General features: G+C 41.1%; 1 protein-coding gene across 1 annotated transcript in view; it reads right to left on the minus strand.

The window, feature by feature from the left end:
• MYLK (myosin light chain kinase) overlaps window positions 1-25,421 on the minus strand; it is a 194,351-nt gene extending 168,930 nt beyond the window's left edge. The window contains exons 1-4 of the mRNA XM_042781400.1: window positions 25,220-25,421; window positions 4,563-4,611; window positions 3,443-3,608; window positions 492-657 (exon numbers count right to left, since the gene is read on the minus strand). Coding sequence (XP_042637334.1) covers window positions 492-657; window positions 3,443-3,502 — 226 coding nt within the window. The 5' untranslated portion in view covers window positions 3,503-3,608; window positions 4,563-4,611; window positions 25,220-25,421. The remainder of the gene's footprint in view (window positions 1-491; window positions 658-3,442; window positions 3,609-4,562; window positions 4,612-25,219) is intronic.
• Between the last annotated feature and the right edge of the window lie 690 nt (window positions 25,422-26,111).

The following is a 26,111-nucleotide window of genomic DNA, read 5'->3' on the forward strand; positions in this document are numbered from 1 at the left end:
AGCAAGGAAGAGGTAGGGGTCAGAGGTGATGGTGAAATATCCAGTCTTTGTGAGAAGGAAAATGGGGATCCTGGAGTAGAAGGAGTTAAGTTGAGGGAACATTTTATTTGAAGGACAGAGTGGCTGATGAGTTATATTCTAAATAGGTTAAATTTGGGATGATGTCAAGACATTCACAATGTCGATTTTTCCAACCTGCAATTAGAGATGTAAAAAGAGAGTTTCAGTGAGAAGAAAGGACTGAAGACACATACATGGGGGTGGGGGGGGGGAGTGTAGGGACACAAGTGAAAGTAGCACCCAGGCTCATAGGATCTTCCTCTGTGCTGTGTCTGTGCTGCCTGCCCCACTCCTCCTTCTTCTGATTAAAGACCCTGGGGAATGCATGGGTATATAAGGGTGCAACGTGTATATGCACAGATGTATAAGGAACAAAGGTTCAGATACCAGGGAGGACTCATTCGGCACTACCCTTCCTCACCAGGTGATACCTTGGATGGAAAGCTCAGCAGACATGGAGGCCTTCCCCGACCCATTTGCCACCATGCACGTGTACACTCCCACATCATCTTGGTTGACATCAAGGATTTCTAGAACTTGCATCCCATTCTTCTCAGACATGGACACACGGGCACTTGGCTGCAGAGGAACATCTCCCTGTGGATGGTAATAGGGTAGTTTGGTCACAGAAACATGCTTACTTTTTGGCACTGTCATTTCTATCCTGGGTGGGACAGGCTTCAGGGCATGGGCAGCAGAGCCTTCTGCTCCGGGGTCCTATCAACACAGTCAGAGAGCAGTCTTTGGACAATCCAAAGACCCTGACTTGAGGTCTATGTATGTGGTGTAGTGTTCAGTCCAGCTTACAGCATATGCCTGGAAACTAACTTTAAAGGACCTCTAGTTTGGGGTGGGATATCTATACCCCTCACTTCAGTTTTCCTTTACCTCCTTCTTTTTATTCTTTTTCTAGGATCATTTTCAGAGAATTAAGAAGTAGGTAAAAATTATCCCATCACTCCCTTTTATCTAGAGTCTCATCTTTGCAAAACCTACTCTCCTTGACCCCAGTTGTTATCTGAGGGTTCTCAGTGCCTTATTTCACTCCCATCCTGTCTGTGCTGCCCCATTTCCCCCTTCATCATCACCTCCTCCAACTTTATCTTTGCTCAGTACTGAACGACTTACAAACCACTTCATGGAACCTCCCAACAGTATTTTGAATAGGTGGTATTATCTCCTCCTCACAGACAGGAAAACAGGGATTCTAAAATGTCACATGACTTGCCCAAATCACATGCTTTGTGAACCAGGGTGTGTGGCTAAAATCCTAGTCCCATGACTTAAATTCCACTCTCTCTCTCTCTTTTTTTTTTTTTTAACTTTCATTGTGATTCCAGTAAAAGTTCAAGGAGCAAATTGGTTTTCCATTCAACAGTTCATATACATTTTATTTTGTGACATTGATTGCAATCCCCATAATGTAACAGCACTCTTCCCATTTTCTTCCTGTGTTTCCTATTTCATTTGTCCTTTTTTCCTATCCCTCCTTGTCTTCTGTGCTTTTTCCCTGGCCAAATGCTGCCCTTTTTATCTCACATGGTTGACTGTAAGGAGTGTGTACTTCCTGGTGTTACTGTTCACCTTATAGATCTGTCCATTGTTCAGCTGAAAGTGGAGCCATGGAGGTGAGTTAGGCTCCAGTCTTGAAGGGTGTATAAAGGGCTATAGCCTCAGGGGTTCCACTAGTCTCTATCCGACTATTAGTCTGGTCTTTTTTTTTTTTTTTTTTAATTATTATTATTTTGAGTTTTGTTTCACATTTTTCTCCATTTAGTACCCAGGATCTCCTATTGTGATCCCTTTCAGAGCGATTGGCAGTGGTAATTAGGCACCATCTAGTTCTTCTGGTCTCAGTGCCATGATGGCTAGAGTTCCTGTAGTCCATTCATCCTTTGAATTAATTGTTTCCATGCATCTTTGATTTACTTCTCTCTTTTTTTGCTTCAGATGGGGAGCACCTTAGATGGCTGCTCACAAGCTTTCAAGACCTCAGTCACTATTCACCGAAGTAGGATGTAGAACATTGTTTCTGCGGACTATGTTATGCAAACTGACCTTGATGTCCTCCAACACTATGATCCTGAGCCCCTAGGCCCAGCAACTCATTCCCTAAGAATGAAGACGTTTTCATGACTTTGCCCCTTGTATGCTCTGCTATATTCATGGATATATTTGCAGCACATATAAATACATATGTAGAAATATCCTCTGTCAAACTTATGTATATTCATAGGTATAATCTCACTCCCCTTTCCATACATGTCCAGCTTATATGTCTATGTATGTATCCCTCATAGATTTATTGCTATTACTGATACTACATGATTGCGTGATAGTATTTATCTTTGTTGCCTTTAACTCTTGTTTGTGCTCCTCCCAGTGTCTCCTTTCCCTTGACCATTTTGTGCCGACCTCCCCCTTATTGTGTATTTCCTTTCCCTTCACCCAATTTAATATGTGTCTACCCTCTCTCTAGCTGGCAATTTACATCCCATGCCTAGTAACCTTAAAAAGGTATTTCTTTCTGTGTATAAACCCTTTCTTGATTTTTTACAGTAGTGGTCTCTTACAGTATTTGTCCTTTTGTGACTGATTAATTTCAGTCAGTGTAATGTCTTCTAGGTCCATCCATGTTATGGGGTGTTTCGCAGATTCATCATTATTCTTTAATGGTGCATAGTATTTCATTGTGTGCATGTATCATAGTTTATCCATTCACTGGCTGATGGACACTTAGGTTGTTTCCATCTTTTTGCTACTGTGCATAATGCTGCAATGACCATGAGTGTGCATATATCTGTTCGTGTCACAACTCTTATTTCTCTAGGATATATACCTAGTAGTGGGATTGCTGGATCATATTTCTATTTCCAGCTTTTTAAGGAAGCACTATACTGTTTTCCACAGTGGTTACACCATTTTACAGTCCCACCAGCAAAGTATGAGAGTTAATATCTCCACACCCTCACCAGCATTTGTTGTTTTCTGGTTTTTTTTTTTTTTTTTTTAACTTTGCTATTAATATTGGGAGAGATGATATCTCATTATTGTTTTAACTTGCATCTCTTTAATGGCTAATGATTGCAAGCAAAATCCTACTCTCCTGAGATTGCCAGATCTGTCCAGGCTGAGAAGTTTAATGCAATGTTCAGAGAGTGAAAATATGGGCACATTGTGGTTTGAGTGACAAAAGGAGAGTATGCGAATGGGGGAAAGAACAAACATTGCTATAAAACATGTGGAGACCCCTTGAGAATCACTGATACTCGAAGCAAAAGGAACTGATTGGAAAGACAGACTCTCACTAGTCCAAGGGTCTAACCCTAAACTTTCACGGTCCTCAATCCTGGGCCAACATCAGAGCATACAGACACCTCACCTTAAGCCAGGTGACCTGTGGTTGAGGTCGGCCAGTGATCTTGCATGAGAATCGTCCCATCTGTCTTTCTTTCACCACCACTCGGCCCAGCTTGGTAGCAAACTTTGGTGGACACTCTCCCCAGATGCTAGGACGGGTCTCCACTGAGGGGACTGAAAATCTGTCCCTGGAAAGAAATGAGCACACAGAGAATCCAGTCTCAGACAAGGTAGCAATTCAGATCCTCCTCCCTCTACTCCAAAGTTGGCATCAGAAACTTACAAAGGGTAGTCTCCTAATTCTATGGGCACACAGAATTCTACACATTAGAAACACATTTCTAATGTCCTTTCCAAAAAATCTGTGGCACTGAAATCAATTTCCTCTACCTCCTGGGCATGCAGCTAACTTCATTTACCAATTCCTCCCTGACAGTTAGGTATAACTGAATTCTACTGAGCTCTGACTAAATGCCTGGATTCTGGCCAACAGACTGAGATGAGAAGTAATGTATGCCACTTCCAGGCCTGATCCATAAAAAACTTCCTATGAAATCCTCTACATTTTCTCTCTTGCTCTTTCTGCTGGCTAGATGCAAAAGGTCTAGCCAAGGCTCCAAGGCCTTAGAAGATGATGGAGCCATAAAACAGATGGAGCCTTGGGTCTCTGAAAGATAATGTGGAAAGCTCTCCACCTGTTCAGGAATATCTGAATTGGGCCTTGCTTGAGTAACAAATAAACTTTCACTATGTTACACTGTTGTGATTTGGGAGTTTGTTACAGCAGCTGTTGTTACTTATCCTTACTAATAAGTTTACTTTCTATACGAAGTGTCACATATCGACTGCTTCTTCTAAGTTTGCCTATTTATGTCTTTTGACTCAAGTTTTAGAGGTCCCTGCAGATTATGGCCACATCTCCCACTTTCTCAGCATTCAGGAGCTGGGCCAATCAAAGGGGCTAGACACAGAGGCTGCCTATATCAGGAGGCTCTATGTGAATGACACATTACACCCCACTAGGATTCCACCCATTAGTTACTATAATCTAGGATGCCCAAGAAAACTAACTCCAAGACCTATCCTGGTCAAGTCAGCAGGAAATTCCAACCTTTACCTTTCTCGAACATCCAAGAACTTACCCCAAGGTTTTGGAAACAACAGGCTGACTATGCTTCTTCACAACCCCCCCTGCAAATATGAAACACACAGAAAGAAGATTGTAGAGTCAGGTTTCAGCCACCAACTTGGAGCAATGAAAGTCAGGAAGGTGCAACAATAGGTATGGGTTGAGATAATGAAGGTGACAGTTAAACTTGCAGGCACAATGGTAGGTACTTCACATATTCTATCACATCAATTTCTTGCAATAATTTGATGAAGCTGGTATTACATTATCTTTTTATTTTTATTTATTTTTTTTAATTTTATTTTGATTTGGCTGAAGATTTACAGAGCAAATTCACTTTTCATACAGCAGTTCACATATACTTTGTCTCATGTCATTGACCAAAATTTACAATACAACAGCTCCCCTCCCACTTCCTTCCCATAGTTACCTCTTCCCAGTGTTCATCCCTCCATACTCTTCTGTGCCCTGAGCTGTCTCCCTGTGCATAAGCAGTATCTTTTTATTTTTAAAACAGATGAGAAAAAAAGAGATTCAAAGACATTAACACAAGAAGGTCACACAAGCCAGTAACGGTGGAAGAATCAGGAGGGCATCCAAGTCTCCTGGTTCTGGCAACTCAATCACTCTGCCAAGCAATCCTATAGCACTGCTGCTCTGGGTGCTACAAATTCTGATGAGGTGCTGCCCGTTGGGCAGGAAGCAGTTAAATAGTAAACTCAGCAAGGCAGCTGAGGTCAGTTCCTCTTATCCAGCTGCTGCAGCTGGGGAGGGACGATTCATAATGTGACCAGGAAGTAATTATAAAGTAGTGGGTTTTTTGAGGAATGGTGGGGGTGGGAAGAGGGGAATGGGGAAGCATTTCTGAGATGGTGATTAGTCTAGAAGTTGTTCTCTCTTTGCCACAAGCTGGAAATATTTATAAAACCCCACCCAAGGAAGGCATGGAAAAGGGTAGAAGTTATTCCCTGATATTAGTAGGCAGCTGCTATGGGGAATTTGCAGGGTGTTTACTGGAAAAGGGAAAATTTCCTTAAATGCCAAGCCAGATCACATCTATACGAATGCATAGGAACATAGGAATGAAGCAGGGAGATCCTGGCTGAACTATTTCTCTTGCCATATCTAGTTAAAGGTTTCACCAGAACCTTAGTGAAAAGGATTAGTAATCAACCTCAGCTTCACCTTGAAGTTGTGGCTCCATGTGATTTGCAATCATTGGACATGCATTTCTGTTTAACATAACTATCTCCTAAGCTGTGGATAGTTTTCATTCCATCATGTGGGTTTGCTTCTTGTTATCCAAATCTCTGCTCAAGGTTAAACGAACTTCTCAACTGAAGCATCTACCTGACACAGTCAGGATTCAGGCACTGCTGGAGGAAGTGCAGCCCTTCTGGAAAATATTTTAGCAATTAAGAACCGTAAGCTCTAAAGATGCTCTGCTCTTTGACCAGTACCTCCCGTTCAGTTACTCCATTCAAAGAAAATGATGCTAAAAATAGAAAGTTTACAAAGCTGTTTGTTTGATCTTACTTGTAAGAGTAAGAATTAAAAACATAAATGTCACAGAGTAGAAAGACCATAAATTGTTAAGTAAAATGTTCAATTATACAGTCATTAAATTATGTTTAAAAATATGGTAAACATGCAGAATATGTATCCCATTTGCTCCCCAGAACACTCCAAACAAGCTAGTACTTTCTCCACTCCACTGCACTCCAACCTGACCTCCATCTTACCAAACTCAATAGCATTTGACACAAGGGGCCATTCCCCTCCTTCTGGGTTCACTTTCTTCTCTAGACCCTCCAGCTTTTCTTCCCACCAGGTTGCCTGCTCTACCTCACCCCCTCCTCCTCTGTTCCACCTTTGCATGCTGCTGTGGCCAGGGCTGAGCACTGGGCCTCTCCTCAGATCCACTTATTCTCCTTTTGGAGGGAGCAGCTTTTAAGGCCTGCTGTGCGCTGATGCCCCCATGCCATATCCCTACCGGGACTTCCTATAATCTCATCAGAGACATCCAGAACCCTCCCCAGCACATAGTAGATCGTCAAGTATTTATTTAAAAAAATGGATTTTATTAAAAAGAAGAAGAAGAGCAACATACAAAATTATTTACTCAATGTGATCACAATTAATGTAAAAATAAAATTAAATATCTAAACATGGGGAAAAGACTAGAAAAAAGACATCAATATGCTATTAATAGTGATTGCTTTGGGTGGTGGAACTGAACAATTTTTTTCAGCTGTATTTTCTAAAATATTTATAAATAAAAAAAGACTTACTTGTACAATGGTAGAGACAAAACAAATATGGTCTAGGTCACACAAGAATAAAGGAAGGAAAAAGAAAAAGATCCTGGTATCCAAACAGAGGTGACTAGGGTTGCCTTACTAACAACATGTGCTCTATACAGCTGCATTACCCACATTCACAAACACTAACACTTCTGCCTAAAAAGTAATCTATGCATGTATCCACTGCACTTATAAATTCTACTGTATCACTCAGACTAGTTAATCTTGGAGTAAAGATTTAATAAAATTTGACTAAGCATCTTCAAAACTCTTGGGAGCTAAACACTTTAATTTATTCCTTAAAAAATTAAATAAATGTAAAAATATGGCATTTACCCAAAGCATAGCAAAAGAATGCTACTTGGAAGTTCTTCCAAGGCAGGATAAGAGCAGTTTATGGTATGGTCCAAAGGTAACACATAAAGCAGCCAGTTAAAAATGGAACTGATGAATGCTTGATTTTTATTTTTTAATTTTTTATTGTGATTTGGGTGAAAGTTTACAGAGCAAATTCATTTTCCATACAACAGTTCATACACATTTTGTCTCATGACATTGACTGCAAGTTCCCACAATGTAACAGCTCTCTTCCCACTTCCTCCCTGTGTCCTCCTCCCTGTGTCCTTCCCTCCCATGTACTACTTCTGGGTCCTGAGTGGTCTCCCTATGCATACACTGCCCTTCTGTTCTCCCATGAAGGAATGTTTATTTTAGTGAGTTCACAACAGAGAGTTTACATCAAAGCAAAACAAGAATTTGGGCTAAAATAACAGAATCTATTTATAGGAAAAAATTTGAGGCTGCAAATTTTCAGATAAGGCACAATTAATTTTGTGAAAGTATGAAAATCTGGCAGAACAGTAAGGCTATGAAGAAAAAACACTGAGGGGAGTAAGGTAGAAATACCAAAAATAGAAGAGGAAAGAGAAGGTGTAGACAGGAACAAGCTGGTGAAGACAGGAAAAGTCCAAGACACTCAAGGTATTTTAAACAGTCAGATTACTCAAGGACAAGCAAAAGAAGGTGCTGACAGGTTTAGGAGTGAAAAGTTCAATGGTGGAGGGGTTAAAAGTAGATCTAACACTTTTTGTCAAAGGATACAAGAAGACTAAATCAAGACAGAATATGGTTCTGTGAATAATGCAATCAAGACCGTAAGGGGCTGAAGTGTTTTTGGAGATATGTGGTGATATAATTCATCATTCAAAAAGGGACTCTTAACAGTGAGAAGGACACAATAATTATACCAAGAAAACAGGAGTAAACCAGGACTGTTCCTGGCAAACTGGGGAACATCCAATTGTAGCCAACTTCAAAGGGGATTTTGAAGAGTGCTTAAAATAGTGGTTCTCCCCTCTATCACAATGAATTACCATTTTTTGTAACAGATTTTGGTAATCCTCCCTGTGGTAGTTAAGGTTGTGTGTCAATTTGGCTGGGCCATGGTTCTGATGCTGGGCAGCTGGATGTAGTTATTCCCCATGATGAGACTGTAATCACCTCCATGGCAGAATCTGCTGTGAGATCTCAGTGGAAAGACAGCTGCCTTTGGGGTGTGGCCTGCTCCTAGTATATAAGGAAAAGCTATTTCAAAGGCCTTTAGCATATCTGGATCCTGTATTTGGCCATCTCGGGATACTGTGTTACCCCATGATCTTGGGATCATCCCTGGACTTGAACCAGTGTTCTGCCATGTTGCCTGCCAATCTTGGGAATTTACCATTTTATGTGTCGATCTTGGGTTTGTCAGCCTCAGGAGCCAGCAGATGCATGAGTCAGAAAAAGCTTCCAGCTCTAGTGGGCCAGAACAGGAGGCAGAGCCCAAGGTCGAAGGACCTTCACCCAGCCCCTAGAGCCGGCACTTTGAACTCAGACTTCCAGCCTCCTAAACTGTAAGAGAATATATTCCTGTTTTTTAAAGACATCTACTTGTGGTATTTCTGTTATAGCAGCACTCAAAACACAAAACACAACCACTGCCGTGGAGTTGGATCTGACTCATAGCTACCCCTCCTTGGGTTCCCAAGGCAGTATCACTATGGAGTAGATTGCCCAACCTTCCTTCTGAGGAGGGGCTGGTGGGTTTGAACCACCAGCCTTCTGGTTAGCAGTCAAATGCCTTAGGCACCACACCACCAGAGCTCCAGCATTAGAGAACCAAGATAGTTCCTTTATCATCCTAAATTGAAATTCACCAGCAACCATCCACACACATAATCTAAAATAGAAAATAAATGTAAAACTCTAACTATAAATATTGAGGCGCTCTGGTGGCGTAGTGCCTAAGGCATTTGACTGCCAACCAAAAGGCTGGTGGTTCTAACCCACCAGCCACTTCTCGGAAGGAAGGTTGGCCAATCTATTTCTGTGGTAAAACCGCCTTGGAAACCCAAGGAGGGGTCACTATGAGTTGAATTCAACACAATGGCAGTGAGTGAGTAACTATAACATCAAGAAGAAATGGAAGGAAAGTGAATTATGATAATATTACTTTATAATGTAAATGTGCAAGCATGGCTATTTCAATATGTAAATGCTCAGGTACATTAGGAGACATAATGAAATAGTCATAATGAACATTTGGATTTAAAAGTGAACAATTAAAAACCACATTGTGAAATGCAGGACATACAGGAGTGCATAACTATGAGGGGCACGGCGGGGTGAGGGGTTACTGGGGAGGGAAGGGAGGAGACTGGGTTAGGGCTGGGGATCGTAATTGGGGAGTGAAACTAAATGTACATGAAATGTTGAATGTAAAACAAAGTCTGCTCTGTAAACTTGCACCTAAAGCACACACACACACACAAAGACAACCCTGGGACTGTCTCTTTGGGCACAAAAAAATAAAATAAAAATAAAAGCCACATTGTACAAATAGTATAAGAAAGTGAAAGAGCATAGGTAGACAGATATACAGATACTTGAACAAAAATTAGTGTCAGGGTAAGTAATAGCCCAGATATATTATATCTAAGAGAAAGAAGAAAATAACATTAAAAGAAATAGCATAGCAAGACAAGTGACAGAGAAAGTTACAGACTAGTGAAGAAAAGGGGGGAGGGAGGTGGGAAGACCATATTTATAAGTGTGATGTCAAAATAATTCTGTTTTATGACTTGGGATTGGATAGTAAGACATCATCATAGAAAACTTAGCTATTTCTTCAAATCCCACCATATCTTCAAATACATATTCAGTGCATGGTTTGTTTAAAGAAACAGTAATAATACAGGAGGCTATAGAGAAGTTGTGTGTTAGAGTGGAAAACAGGAGCAACTCTGAAATAAATAACGTCAATGAGTCATTTTTTTACAACATATCTTTGTTAGCACTGTACTTCAAAGCTTTCAAAAATATAGGAGGTGGCAATAAAATTCAAGGAGATGCCTACCTACATTTAATGTATCTCCACTAATTTAACAGTATTTGCTCTAAATTTGCTAAGTGTCTCAAGTCTCCTCTGATACAATTTTCGAAGAAATAGTGCCATTATTATATTTTCAAATACATAGCTAGAAACACTGTATTTCATTTAGTAGAAAAAAATGTGGGCAGAGAAAATTTTTCAATAATTTTGATGCTATAACTTCATTCCTTCTAGGCATCCCTTTCTATAATAACCACCTTTAAAATTACTAGGTTTTTTTTTTTTTGCAACTTTTTGAAAACCTTTCTTCACGTTATTGAAGACTAAGGAACTTCCAATTTATATTTGTCTATTTTGGCAGGACATCGAACAACTGTAAGGAATGTGGGATAATTCCCGTTGTGCAGTACTGCCCCTGCACTGCAGAATGCCCAGCACCCCTGGTCCTTGCTCATAATTGACAACAGCTCCTTCAATCACTGGGAAACCAAGAGGGCCCCCACAAATCTCCTAAGTGCCCCCTAGGGGGCGATACTGCCTTCATTTAGAGCCGCTGGCTTAAGGAACCTCCTGGAGAAATGCCCAGGACCATGGCTTCTGGTTAAATATTAAACCTGATATTTGAGAAATGAGAGAATGAGAAAAGTAGAAACTAAAGGTCACTGAAATTGCTCAACGTGGATAATGTTTTACAGAAATTCTGCAACTAGATGGCTCCTCTTCCTTCTTTGAAATATTTTGCTTTTCTCTTAAGGCTCAGATTTTATGCTAGCTTTTATTGTTCACATCAGTGTACTTGTTGAGGTCCTGACTAGTGCCTTATACATAGTAGGGGCTGAGTCAACATTTTAGTATAGATAAGGTCCTAAAGAAAACCACACAGGGATGGTGATTGGACAGTCAAATGTCTACTAAGCTTCTACTATGGACCAGGTCTAGTGCTAGGGCCTAGGCATAGGGGATTCTGGAGCTGATAGGAGAGACATGCCCTGGCCTTCATGGAGTTCACAGTTTAGTGGAGAAGAAAAACACTAAAAAAAAAAAGAAAGAAAGAATAAAAATTACAATTTGAATATAAAAATGTTCAAGTGTATAAAGGGCTAAGAAGAGCTGACTTCTTTGGGAGAGTACCTAACCTAGACCACATAGGATGGTGAGGAAGGACCTCTCAGAGGAAATAAGAGGAGGCCAGAAGGGGAAGAGAAAGACAGCATTCCAGAAAGAGAAGCAGAAAGTGCCAAAATTTAGTTAAGAGCTTGGCATGCTTAAAGAACTGGAAAGGTCTGTGTGGCTGGATCTCAGTGGGTGACAAGGGGTCTGGCAAATGGAAAAGAGCCAGATCACAAGGCAGGGCTTTGCTGAGGATTTTGAGTTTTAATTTAAAAACAGCAGTAAATCACGGAAGGATTTTAAGTGGAGGAGTGATAAAATTTGATCTAAATATTTTTTCAAAGGCATTTTAAACAGCAACGTAGAGAATTAGAATGAAGGACAAGAGGAAGTGAGGGGATCAGTTGGAAACTTTGGCAACAGTGGCAGCCAGGACTGGGATGGTGGCCATGGAGATAAGAAGACATGGACAAATGAGAACAACTTAAGAGATGGCACAGCAGTGTTTGGTGACTAACTGGTTGTAGGGGGAGAGAAGGAAGCAGGTGAAGGTGAGGTTGGGTGGCTGCCCTCCTTTCAAGGTGATGTGGGTTGTCACCTGTCATAAGGTTTCAGCTACGTCATTTTTGGGGCAACTAAAGTCTCAACCATAAATGTGAATGGGCCTCATTGTCACAGGCTGCCTCTCACTATATAAACAGGGGCCTTGTCTTATACATTATTCATTCTATAATCTCTACCTATGTAGGTATCTGTTGAGTTCACTGTTATAGTCCACTCTTGCTCGTGTGTTCATTGACATGTGTGATACTCCACACAAAGTACATCCTTCCATAGATGCTAAGGAAGTAATACCAGGGCACCAAATTGACATTTCAGGAGTTCTGTTTGGGGTTTCAGGAAATTGAAGCATTAAAGAATCAACTCTTGCTCAGGGAGTTGAAATAAATAAATTACACCTCTTAGGAGACAAACACTTTCCTGGTCATTCATGGATATAGTAGTCGTATGTCCCACCCAATCAGCAGTAAAAAGTGACATGAACTTAATTTTTGGAGGGAGGAATAATCTAATAAACTGCTGGAAATAACCTCTCAATTGTCTTGAATAAGTACTGTAAGGAGAAATTTAGATACTCTACAGAGAAAAAAAAAATCACTTATTTCCTTTAGGGCTTTTTTTTTTTTTTTTTTTTTTTTTTAAGAGGCTAAAGACTCCTTCCTAGGTATCAGTTTCCCTCTCCAGAGCACTTCCACTGTGATTCCACAAACAACACAAGCCAAATTGCAGGTATTTCCTTTAGTACTTAAGTCACAGAGGCTGATTTTACATCAATTTATCAAAAGAAAACAGAAAAATGTGTATTTGATCTAATCCTACTGCTACCCCAAGTCTGAGGTAGTGTCAGTCATTTGGTTGCTGCTGTCAGTATTAAGTGTCAGATCAGAAGCCACTCAATGGGCAAGTGCAATATACAGGAAGGTGATTTTAAGTCTGGGGCCTAATAAATCCATTGCCTAATAAACAACCTATTTTTGTTGGGGATCATTCAAAAATGATGGTATATCAAAGACTAATGAAACACATGAAAACGGTGATCAGGGTATCTATAATAAATCCACATGTTAAACTGTGAGAAACTAAATTTCTGTTTGTTAAAGTCACCCACTTGTGGTTTTTCTGTTATAGATAACTAAGGTAGCCCCTATAAAAAGAAGGGCCATTAAGGAGTTTCATAGAATGAAAAGAGTTTATAAGGAATATAAATGGGAAATATAATTACAGGCCTTTACTAAAGGTAGGAAAGTTAGATAGAAGAAGACAGCACAAGTGAAATCAGAGAAGAAACAAAAGGGGAATCCTGAAAAATTAAGGGAAGTTTACAAAGATCCAGGAGGCAAAGGTACCCACACAGTACATATATTTGGCTGTGGCTAAGGGAAGCAGTTCTTTGGGAGAGCTGCATGTAGTATAAAAATAGAAAAGGAATGATTAGTGGGCAGAAGCCAGTCTGCTCATTCTCTGGAATGGATATAACTCTAAAAACTGCCCAGCCTCAAGCTCCAGGCCTTCTATAGTCTGCTCCCAATCTGTCCTTCCAGCTGTGTTTCCTACTACTTTCTGACTGAAGGAGCCCTGGTAACACTGCTAAAGGAATGATTGATGGTTTGAACCCACCAGCCACTCTATATGAGAAAGATGGGGCAGTCTGCTTCCATAAAGATTTACAGCCTTGGAAATCCCACAGGGAAGTTCTATTCTCTTCTATAGGGTTGCTGTGAGTCTGAATCTACTCTACAGCAATGGGTTTGGTTTTGGTACCTTCTGATTTTACCTAATAAATATCACAGCCTGTTTGTCCAAATCCTACTCATTCTTCCAGGATTAGCTCAAGGCCTTCTTCCTTCAAGAAGGCACCCCAGATCATTCCAGACTCCAGAGAGCTCATTCTCTTCTGAATTTACAGAACCAATGTGCCAATTATTTGGCAAATAATCACATGCTGACTGTGACTGGAGTTGTGCTTTTACTTAGCTTTTAACGTGTCCATGTCTTAGTTGACCAACAAGGTTCTTGCAGAAAGAATACAACAAAGTATTTTGTCTCTCACACAGGACCATAGAAACTCAGTAAACATGTCCTGATGTTGAATCTTAATTGTAATATAATAATGAAAAACAAGATCTAGAAAGTCTGTCTCTTGAGGGCACTAATCAAGTATTATTGCTCTTTACAACCCCAGTACAATATTAGCACATTCAATAAAATTTACTGACTAAAGAAGAAGATACAACTATGAACAACTGGGCAAAACACAAATCCATAAAGGGCCACAAATCTCATCAAGGTAGAGATGAGAGAAGAGAGTGGGGGGAATAAGAGATGGGAAGAAAAGAAGGCAACATCAAAGTTTGTAATTAAAGATGGCTCAACAAAGCATAGCAGTGAGTATGTTGGAGGAAAAAAAATGCAAAGACAAAGTAGAGTGTGAAAATAAAGAAGGGGAAGGGAGTCCAAGTGAAGGAGATTTGGAAGTCATATTTTAAGAACAGAATGAGACCAAGAATAGAATAAGACCAAGAATAGAATGAGACCAAGAATTTTTGTCATCTAACTCTTATGTAGACCAAGAAAGTGAAGCTTCTGCCAAATTAACCTTGATGTACAACTATTTCATAGCAAATGGACTACTGGGGCAAGAAGAATAATTGTCATCTCTACATATTTATATTGTTAACAATGACAAGACAGCAAAGAACAAAAACTCAGAGTCTTCTATGTTTCTGCCTATATTAGGGGAAAAAAAAAAAAAGAGCGTATCTCTTTGTTATGGACTGAAATATGTCCCCTCAAAATATGTGTTGCAAATCCTAACCTCTATGCCTGTGGTTATAATCCCATTTGGGAATGAGTTATCTTTGTTATGTTAATGAGGCAGGATTCATATAGGGTATAATTTGAGATAATGTTTTTTGAGATATAAAAGAGATTAAACAAGCGAGCAGCAGAGATGAGGGACGAGAGGCCCAAGCCACATGAAGATCACCCAGGAGCAGAAGCTCATAGAGAGAAGGGTCTTCCTTCAGAGCTGACACAGAGAGAAGTCACCCACTTGTGGTTTTTCTGTTATAGATAACTAAGGTAGCACTATAAAAAGAAGGGCCATTAGGGAGTTTTATAGAATGAAAGGAGTTTATAAGGAATATAAATGGGAAATATAATTACAGGTCTTTACTAAAGGTAGGGAAGTTAGATAAAAGAAGACAGCACAAGTGAAATCAGAGAAGAAACAAAAGGGAATCCTGAAAGACCTTCTAGAGGAACACAATAATTTAAAACTCAGCCAATACAAACAGACATGGGGCTAAAATGCATAATGTTATCAATCCAACCCAAAGTACACATAAAGGAATCTGAGAAATCTCTCCCTGAAAAAGGATAGTGGCAAAAAAGATGGCACAGGAGCATTTCCTACAAACTCAGTCAACCAAGAATGTTGGCATCAGTGGTGCCAGTGGAGGTAGACTAGATGGTCACTAAGGTCACTCTCCTCCCTTAAATCCTATTGCCATGAGTTCCCTCCCCCTTTTGCTGGGACATTCTACGAGACATGCTGGCTGAACCCTCTCTGTCTTACATGGTCAGGGAACCTTGGTTTTCACAACAGCTGGTTTCATAGGGGTCTAGAGGGCAGTTTTGAGGGGTGGCTGGGGGTTAAAGGGAGGAATGCTTGGGGAGGAGATGGGCAGGAAGAAGAATGTCAGACAGGACTGCTGAAACTCAGGCCTGGTATATTAGTTTCTTATTGCTGTTGTTACAAATGACCACTAATTTAGTGGATAGAAACAGCATAAATTTATTTTCTTGCAGTTATAGAAATGAGTTTCACTGGGTTAAGATCAAGGTATCGGCAGGGCTATTTTCATTCCCGAGGCCCTAGAACAATCTTTTTTTTTTTTTTTTTTTGCCTTTTCCAGCTTCTAGAGGCTGCCCACATTCCTTGGCTTCCAGCAATTGTATCACTCCAGTCTCTCAGTTCATCCTCTCACGTCCTTCTTTGATTCTGACTTCCCTGCCCTCCTCTTATAAGAGCTATCTGATGACTGGGCCCACCCTGATAATCCAGGATAATCTCATCATCTCCCAATCCTAAATTTAACCATATCTCCAAAACCCTTTTTGTCATATGAGGTAACACATTCTCAGGTTTGGGAGATTAGGATGTACCATCTTTGGAGGGCCATTATTTTATCTATCACATCTAATTTTGGACAGGGGCAACTAAAAGATAACATGAAGACCTATGGCTCTGGGCACTCCATGGAGCCAAGGGTATGGGGGAAGAAGGTGCAGAAGAAAATCTGTATCTTTGTGGGACAATGGAATAAAAGTCACACAAGTGAGGTGGAGTTAAAGAGTGAGCTACTTTCTATCATATCACAGTTCAATGTGTTGTTAAAAGATCCAACACACTGATCCCTCTGGTCTGGATCTGGGGAATGCTTTCTACATGGAAACAACTGTTGCTCAGTCAGTTTTCCAGAAATAGATTCTTAAGGACAGGAAACCAATGGCCATCCCCTCCACTTTAGTCAAATTATTTACATTAATCAAATCATGTCATTTTCCTCCTTGACACCCTCTAATGATTTTCCATCACCATGATCTAAACACTATGTGGTCCTGCCCCTGCCCTCCTCTCCAAACTTATCACCACACTGCTCTGGCTTCACCTTCCTTCAGTCTGGTCAGGCCCCACCAACATTCTTGCTGTTCCTTATTTCCATCTCAGGGTCTATATCCACAAAAATACCTTCCACTCTTTTTGGGGTCTTTATTTCTGGTCCCAGGAGCAGACATGGACAACATGCAGGGCAAGCCAGAGTGATAAAGAGTTAATGTTTCAGAAAGAAACCTTTGAATAATGACAGATGGGAAAGTGGTGGATAAACACCCAGCTCCCTGTCCTTCAGTTAACTATGAGGTGCACATTACTGTCTCTCAGAGTTCCCCAGCCGGACTGAGCTCCAGTTGCCTGCAGCAAAAACAACCCTTTATTAGATCCTTACCCTATCTTACTTTCCTACTCCAGTGTTTTCTAGAATCACCTCCAAAGAAATCACTTGCACTGGGGAAAAAAAGAAAACCTCTCTCTTTCTCTCTCTCCACAAACTGACACTCCTTCCTTCAGAAGATAGTATAAAATTCTCATATTCTTGAATGTAGCCACAAATCATTATAATATCTAAGATTCTTCTCTCCAAGAACCAATTTTTGCCACCTTCAGAGGAATTATCACCCTCATTGAGAATACAGGTTTGAGGGGAAGCTAGCCACCATGAACACAAACAGCCTGTGGAGAGAAACTGAAGCCTCCCACCAAGAACCCGGAGCCCCAGTGTGCCACATGAATGAGTCACTTTGGAAGCTACTCTTCCAGCCCTGGTGAAGCAGTCAAGATGACTGCAGCCCTGTTCAGTATTGTGACTGCAACCTCATAAAAGATCCAGGGCTACAACTGCTCAGCTATGTTGCTCCCAAATTCCTAACCCATAAAAACCATGAAGATAATAAATTTGTTGTTTTAAGCCATGAAATTTTGGTGTAACTTGTCATACAGCAATAGATGACTAATATAGGGTCTCACCCAGGTGTTTGCATAGCTCACTATTTCCTTCAGGTTTGTGCTTACCCTTTTTACTCAAATAATGCATGTGTTCTGCATTTGTTTGCCAACCACATCTTCCCCCAAGAGGTATTTTCATAAATGTGCTATACTAATTTTATATACAGCAACATGTGAAAAAAAATTGGCATAGCTTACTTATACTTAGAAAAATACCTCATGGGGGAGGGCATAGTTGGCAAAAAGCGTAGAATGCATGTGTTATTTGCATAAAAATATGATAATCTTTACCTCAGAGAGCCTTTCCCTGACCTCAGAGTCACATCCAGGTCCTTTTACCTCACTTTAATTTTTTTTCCTACTTAATTCTACTAGAAGTGTTACATTTGTTACTCATTTATAGTTTTTCTCTCTCAGTGGACAGTAAACTCCATGAAGGCACAGACTCTGTCTGAACAGTTCTGTGTGCTATGTCCAGACCCTCAAACAGCACCTGGTACAGATGGACAACTGATAAATGGAGTTGTGGAGAGGGAGCCTACTCTTCACCAGTGGGAGACATTTTAGGATGAGGAATTTGTCTTTGCTTTTTGACAGGAGACAAAAGCAGACGGCCTCAGAACCTATCACCATGGGGTGAGGAATTTGGGGAAAGAACTCCACAGGAATAGAGGTAGAAAAGAAGGAATTTGCACGAAGGATAGGGCACCTAGTAAGAGAGAAGAGTAGATACACAAAGAAGAGGAGAAAACTATGTTTTTGCCCTCCTATTATTTCTTTCAAAGAAAACTCCATAAGGGATGAAAGTCTCTGGCTAAATTTATTTCCCAGTGAATGACCTGTTATTATTTTTCTCAGTCATTCGTTACGCTCTAGGCAGAGTGGACAATTAATTGGAATTTATTTTTCAGAGATGAAAATAAACTTTATCCACTTCCTCTGAAACTACTGCTCTTGCTACTTCTCTTCCCTTAAAATAATCCTGTATTTCTCAACACCTTGAAAGTTTTACTTGCTGCTCAGTGTACCAGATATGCCAATCATGGCTAATCATGTACTTTATTATCCAAATTGGGACTCTCTTGAAAGTGAAAGGAGTTTGTTTATAATTACCTTGGCATAAACTGGTGGCACCTATTGTGACCACGGGCCTGTAGAAGGGGGAGTCATTTAACAGCTATGTTTTATGCTTACATTGTAATATCTAAGATTCCCCTCCCTAAAAAACAATTTTTGCCCCTTTGGAGGTTTATAGGGAGTTCTGGTAGCATAGTGCCTAAGGCATTTGACTGTTAACCAGAAGGCTGGCAGTTCAAACCCACCAGCCACTCCTTGGAAGGAAGATCGGGCAATCTATTTCCCTATGAGTCAGATCCAATTCAACGGCAGTGAGTTTGGTTTCATTTGGTTTGAAGGTTTATAACCCCCATTAAAAATGCAGGTTTCAGGGGAAGCTAGCCACCATGAACACAAAAAGCCCGTGGAGAGAAACTGAGGCATCCCACCAAGAACCTGTACATTGACAGGGAACTACCAGAAATTCAAGCTGGATTCAGAAGAGGAAGTGGAATGAGGGATATCATTGCTGATGTCATATGGATCTTCACTGAAAGCAAAGAGTATCAGAAAGATGTTTACCTGTGTTTTATTGACTATGCAAAGGCACTTGACTCTACGGATCATAATAAATCATGGATAACATTGAGAAGAAATGGAATTCCAGAAAACTTAATTGTGCTTATGAGGAACTTGTACATAGCCCAAGAGGCAGTCATTCAAACAACAAGGGGATATTGCATGGTTTAAAATGAAGAAAGGTGTGTGTCAGCATTGTATCCTCTCACCATACTTATTTGATCTGTATGCTGACCAAATAATCTGAGAAGGTGGACTATATGAAGAAGAATGTGGTATCAGGATTAGAGGAGGACTCATTAACAACCTAAGATATGCAGATGACACAACCTTGCTTGGTGAAAATGAAGAAGACTTGAAGCACTTATTGATGAAGATCAAAGACTACATAGCCTTCAGTATTGATTACACCTCAACATAAAGAAAACAAAAATCTTCACAACTGGACCAATAAGCAACATCATGATAAAAGGAGGAAAGATTGAAGTTGTCAAGGATTTTATTTCACTTGGATCCATAATCAACACCCATGCAGGCAGCAGTCAAGAAATCAAATGACATATTGCACTGGGCAAATCTGTTGCAAAAGACTTCTTGGAAGTGTTACAGGGCAAATATGTCACTTTAAAGACTAAGGTGCACTGATCCGAAGCACGGTATTTTCAATCGTCTTATATGCATGTGAAAGCTGGACAATAAATAAGGAAGATCACTGAAGAACTGATGCATTTGAATTATGTGTTGGTGAAGAATACTGAATATACCATGGACTGCCAGAAGAACGAACAAATCTGTCTTGGAAGAAGTACAGCTGGTATGTTCCTTAGAAGTGAGAATGCCCAGACTTCATCTCTCATACTTTGGTCATGTTATCAGGAAGGATCAGTCCCTGGCAAAGGATATCATGCTTGGTAAAGTAGAGGGTCAGTGAAAAAGCAGAACCTCAATGAGATGGATTGACATTGTGGCTGCAACAATGGGCTCAAGCATAGCAATGATTGTGAGGATGATGCAGGACTGGGCAGTGTTTCATTCTGTTGCACATAGGGTTGCTGTGAGTTGGAACTGAGTCGATTGCACCTAACAACACCAACTCCACTCTGTACTCCTGCAGATTGGACCAGTGGTGGCACCTGTCCTAGGATGACCAATTCAAGTCTTGCTCGTGTCATGGAGTAAGGGAGGAATGCAAGCTAGCTGTGATTATATTATTTTATACCTAGCTCTCTCTATATAACTTGCTGACCTTTTTGCTGCTTTCTCACAACTGTGCTTACATGTTTCCATCTTACCTTTCCAGCTCCTGTCATGTACCCATTACTAACTCTGACAGTATCTTTGTGTTGCTTAAGTTTCTTAGTAGACAGCCCAAAAAGAAGAGCTTTGTTGGTCAGATCTCTTGAGATAATTTAGGAATATTATAACCAAAGCTGACTTTTCATTGAGCACCTGCTAGGTATAAGCATTAATTGAATTATTTTCAAAGTATTGTTTCTCAGCAATATCAGCACCACCGAGAAATGTATTAGAAATTAAGTTCTCGGGCTGCATCTCACACCTACTGCATCAGAATTCCTAGGGCTGGAGTCCCATAAGTTTGCATTTTCATAATCCTTCTAGATGATTCTTATCTACTCAAGTTTGAAAATCACCGTATTAGGCTAAGTATATCACATGTATATTTTAGTCCTTCCTTGCTACTCAAAGTGTGGTCTGTGGACCAGCAGTACAGACATCACTTGGTTGTTGATTAGAAATATAGACTCTCAGGCACCACCCCAGACTTACTGAGTTAGAATCTTCATTTAACAAGACTCCCAGGCGATCATGTGCATATGTATTTGCACTGAATAATCCTGTAAGGTGGGTATAATCCATCCTGAGGCCTGGGTCTTCTGGAGCTGCCAGTTTAGCCTTCTCTGAGCTCCTGAGCTTATGTCCTCAAAACTAACCCTCTCTTACTTGAAGTAAGGAGTCCTGGTGATGCAATGATTAAACGCTTGGCTGCTAACTGACAGATCAGCAGTTGAACCCCACCAATCACTCTGCAGGAGGCAATACCTGGTGATCTGCTCTCATAAAGGTTACAGACCAGGAAACTCTATGGGGCAGTTCTACTCTGTCCCACTGGGTTGCTATGAGTCAGAATCGACTCGATGGCACACAACAGCAGCATTACTTGTAATTTAGGTGTTCTCTGGTCCTTAAAATGCCAAGGGCATTCCCAGACTCACACCACCAGGTTTGTGGCACACCCATCATTTCAGCACCACCTTTCACTCTACCCTACCCCCAAGGCTCACTCTGAACAACTCAATACCTTGCTCATACACATGGCTTTCTCTTCATTTTATTCTGTGTGAGCCTGTTTTTCCCCTATTCAAATGGGAGCTTCTAGAGTTGCATTGTCTAACATGGTAGCCACTAAGTTCCAAGCTCCAAGCTTACTGCTGTTGAGTCGGTTGTGACTCATAGTCAACCCCTCCTTGGGTTTCCGATGCAGTATCTCTACAGATTTAGATTGCCCAGTCTTCCTTCCGAGGAGTGGCTGGGGGGTTTGAACCACTACCCTTCTGGTTATTAGTCAAAATGTCTTAGGCACTGAGCCACCAGAGCTCCTATGGTAGCCACTAGCCTCATATGATTATTAAGCACTTGAAACATGGCTAATCCAAATTGAGATGTGCTATAAGTGTAAAATAAACCCCATAGGCCAAAGGTTTATTAAGAAAAAAGAATGCAAAATACTGCATTAATTTTTATATTGATTAAGTGTTGAAATAATATTTCAGATAGATAAAATGTATTATTAGAATTAATTTCACACACACATATGTATATTAATGTGGCTACTAGAAAATGTAAGATGACATGTGTGGCTTGTGTTATGTTTCTGCTGGACAGTGCTATGCTGGAGAACAGGCCTCTGGGCCCTACTAGAGAGAAGCTCCCTAAGGCACAGGCACTATGTCTCTTCCTTGATCTATACCAGCTCTCTGCTAGTGAGTTTCAGAGCTAGTGTCAGAGGACATTTCCGAGGGTTCACACCAGGGTTGCTTTCTTTTGCCCAAGTCTTGAACAACTACATGATTCTGTTGTTAAGGTGCTTGTCCTCATGGGAAATATTGCATGTTTCTTGCCCTGATTACCAAATTGGAAGTCAGATGAAGAAGCTGTCTCTTCTACTATCCACACAAGGACTACTGGCACTCCTTTCCCTCTGTAAGTAGTTCTAAGGATGTTAATAGCAAGTTCAAATAATTACAAAGCAACCATTTATTGGGTATCTATTATTTGCCAGTTCTGTGCTTGACTTTATACCACCCTGTGGAGTAACCATTAGCTCCAGTTTGCAGAAAAGGAATTAAGACCCAGAAAGTTTAATTTTGCCAAAGTTAGAAATTAGTAGAGCTGAAATTCAATTCAAGACCATTTGACTTTCTTTTTATTACACAACATTACTCCTAACCCTGACCACTAGGAGGTTAAAAGGATTCACAAAGGCATTACACTCTTAATTATAGACCTCTGCTCTTTCCAGGTAAGAAGCATACCAGAGAAAGCTGGGGAGAAGACAAGCGGGATGCTAGATTCCCTTTGTAAAAGTTAGGGCTTGTCAGGCACTGAAAACAACTTATTCATGGCAGAAGGGACAGAAGCACAGTGGATCCTTCCAGGGCTATGGTATAGACTACATACCATACCGGTAGCCTCAAACCACACATCAGCTCAAAGTTGCTTTTGATGCAGAAGCCAAATGTATACAGGGTCCACTCACATTTAAACAGGCTGCAGCCTTCAGGCTATTCTCTGTATCCTAGTTAGAAAACATGAAGCATCTTATAGGGTGTGAGGCTCAGTGTCCTCAAATTAAACCCAAAGGGAGTGGCACAGTCAAGAGCCCCACCTTCTCTTGTATCTCTATAGCTCTCCTGTCTTGTTTCCCTTCCCCTGCACTGAATACTGAACCAAAACCAAACTCACTGCTGTCGAGTTGGATCCAACTCATAGCGACCCCTCCTTAGGTTTCTGAGGCAGTATCACTATGGAAGGAGATTGCCCAACCTTCCTTCTGAGGAATGGCTGATGGGTTTGAACCTTCTGGTTAGCAGTCAAGTGCCTTAGGCACTATGCTACCAGAGCTCTATGACCTACTAAAAATTTTCCTGCTTAGCTATCAGAACTAACTTCTGAAATGATGGGAATTGAAAAAAAAATTTTCAGGTGACATGGGTTTTATATACCACACCCCCTGTGCTTCTTAACCCATTTCAGTCTTCCCTTAACATGGACCTCAGAAAACAAGGCCTAGCTCAGGCTATAGAGAACACTGAGTTCAAACCCTTTATTCTGTGGAAGTTGAGGTCCAGAGATTTAAAGTCAAACATCTTGTTGGCAAAAGTTGGGACCAGAACCTCAGATCTTTGACTCATAATTTGGTGCTCTTTCTACTTCCCCAGGTCCCAACAAAAAATGAGAAAAGGGAACACAGTGACTTTCATTTGTAGGACTCAACTCCAAGCCTGCACACTGAAAAGCAGATAATGTAGGGGAATGCACGGCACTAGGATGGTAGAGGTGAGGTCCATCCCAGCTCTGACCAGAGGCCATTTTCCTTTTGGAACACCCCAGCCCACAGGCATTGAAGGTCACTAACATGAATGAGTTATTCATTTAAAGAATTTGGGGAAAGCATCCAAACTATGTATGCTTTGCTCTGTGAAACAGCCTGCCTGCCCTTCCATGGATGCTGGGAAAAAGGAAAAGCAGGGCAAGGAGTGGCCATTGGCCCAGGTGCACCTCGTCCCCTTCTGGAACTTTTCTTGGCTATCTCAATCTTACATCCACTGTCCTTTGCATATGGTGCTTCCTGAAAACCAGGTTGAGAGGACTGTCTTCTGAGACATAAGAAAGTGAATTTGACCCCTTGGTTTATAAATTCTTAGAAAGACCTGGAAGGTTTGAGGAAACCTACTTTTGAGAGTCTGGTAGACCTGCATGTCCTTTTACACATCAGTTTTTAAGCATCAGCTAGTGGCCTCAACTGGAAATGTTCTCACCAGGCAAGAGAATATCCTAGTAGCAAAATAAATAGTTTTGCTTATTATGGCCAAATATTTCTCTTGGAAGTTTTTAAGTTAATAGGATTTTTTAAAAATACAGAGTGCGGGGTGGGGGGGGGCAGAAAAAATGACTAACCAGTGCTAGCACACTGCTGTGTTTATCTCCTATATATTTTCCTAAGTGTTTCTTTTTCTTTTTTTTTTTTTTAACTAATGGGCATGTGTTACTTTATGATGGTGATAATGACAAACATTCCCCAAATATGTCAATATCTACCATCTAGATGCTGGTGATACAACAATGAACAAAACAAAGTCCTTCTCTTGCCAGAGCTTCCACTTAGTGGTGGGGGTGAAAGAGATAATATAACACGAGACAGCAATAAATTCTAGAGGAAAATATTAGAGTGGGATGAGAGGGTGGAGAGTCATGGGGATGGGGCGGTTAGAAAAAGCTTCTCTAAGGAGAGAAGTTGGCAGAAACCTAAAGGAAGTGATGAGCCAAGTTAGGTGAAAAGCTAGGGGAAAGAGCTCTTCCTTTTAGTTGGCAATCTTGCTTTGCCATGGTTATCCATCTATGTCCACTGGGGAAGCTTATACGCACACACACACACTCACACACACACACAGAGCTCTTCCTTTAGACAGAGGGAAAGGACAGGGTGAAGGGCCCGAGGCCCTGCTCAAGGAAGAATAAAAGGCCAGTTTGACTACAGTGGAGTGGGTGGGTTGAGAAGCAGTAGGGGCCCGATCCTACAGGGCTTTGTAAGACCATGATAAGGAGTTGGTTTTGAGTCTAAGTGTGAGGGGCAGCCAGGGGAAGGCTTGACGGAGCAGGAAAGTGAGGTCATACAGTTTGACTAAGATTTTCTCCTGGGACGTCCCCCTTGTTCACAGGGAACACACCTCTCCCATTAGTTTGGGGGGTGCTGAGTTCAGGAGTGGGGTGTGCATTCTCTGCCAAGTTCCTCCATCCCTCCAGAAAGGGCTTGAAAGCAAGAGTAGCAGGACTTAGGGGAACTGAGCTCATCTCCCCCTAGGACTCTACCCTCTGGTACTCACCTTCTACTGTCAACTCCACTGTCACCTGGCGGGCACCACTACCATTGGTGGCTTCACAAGTATATTTTCCTTTGTCCTCCTCATGAACAGCATGGATCACAAGGCTGAAAGTCCCCCGGATACCATAATCCAGCAGGAAGCGGCCCCCACTGGTTATGGGTTGTCCATTTCTGTGCCATGTCACCTGGGGCTCGGGGTAACCCCGGACCTTTAAAGAAATGAAGAAAGGGTGAAAGTTGATATTAATGATTACTTACTATATTCCAGGTATTGTCCTGACTGCTTTACACCTGTTAACTCATTTAATCCTCATAACAACCCTTAAAGGAGCTCTCGTAGCATAGGGCCTAAGGCACTTGACTGCTAACCAGAAGGCTGGTGGTTCAGACCCACTAGCCACTCCTCAAAAGGAAGGTTGGGCAATCTACTTCTGTAGTGATACTGCCTCAGAAACCTAAGGAGGGGTTGCTATGAGTTGGGTCCGACTCGATAGCACACAACAACAACAACAACCCTTAAAGTAGATATTACATTTATCTCTATTTTACAAATAAGGAAATTGAGGTAGAGAGTTTTGGTAAATTTCCTGAGGTCTTGAAGGTAGAACATGTCAGAGTCAGGCATCTTGGCTCCAGAGCCCACTATGCACATGTCTCTCAAGCTTGGTTGCACATTAGAATCACCAGGGGGGCTTTAAAAAAATAGTACTGCCCAGGCCCAACCACAGACCAACTAAAAATCAGAATCTCAGGTGTAGGGACTGGAAATGGGGATCTTAAACCAGGGCTTCTCAATCTAACATGCAAATGAATCACTGGGGATCTTGTGAAAACGCAGATTCTGATTCTATTGGTCTGGGGTGGGGCCTGAGAGTCTGCAGTGTTCACCAGCT

The sequence above is a fragment of the Orycteropus afer genome, unplaced genomic scaffold (genome assembly GCF_000298275.1).
Source record: "Orycteropus afer afer isolate SDZICR_OR568_19922 unplaced genomic scaffold, OryAfe1.0 scaffold00114, whole genome shotgun sequence".
NCBI classification, from domain to species: domain Eukaryota; kingdom Metazoa; phylum Chordata; class Mammalia; order Tubulidentata; family Orycteropodidae; genus Orycteropus; species Orycteropus afer.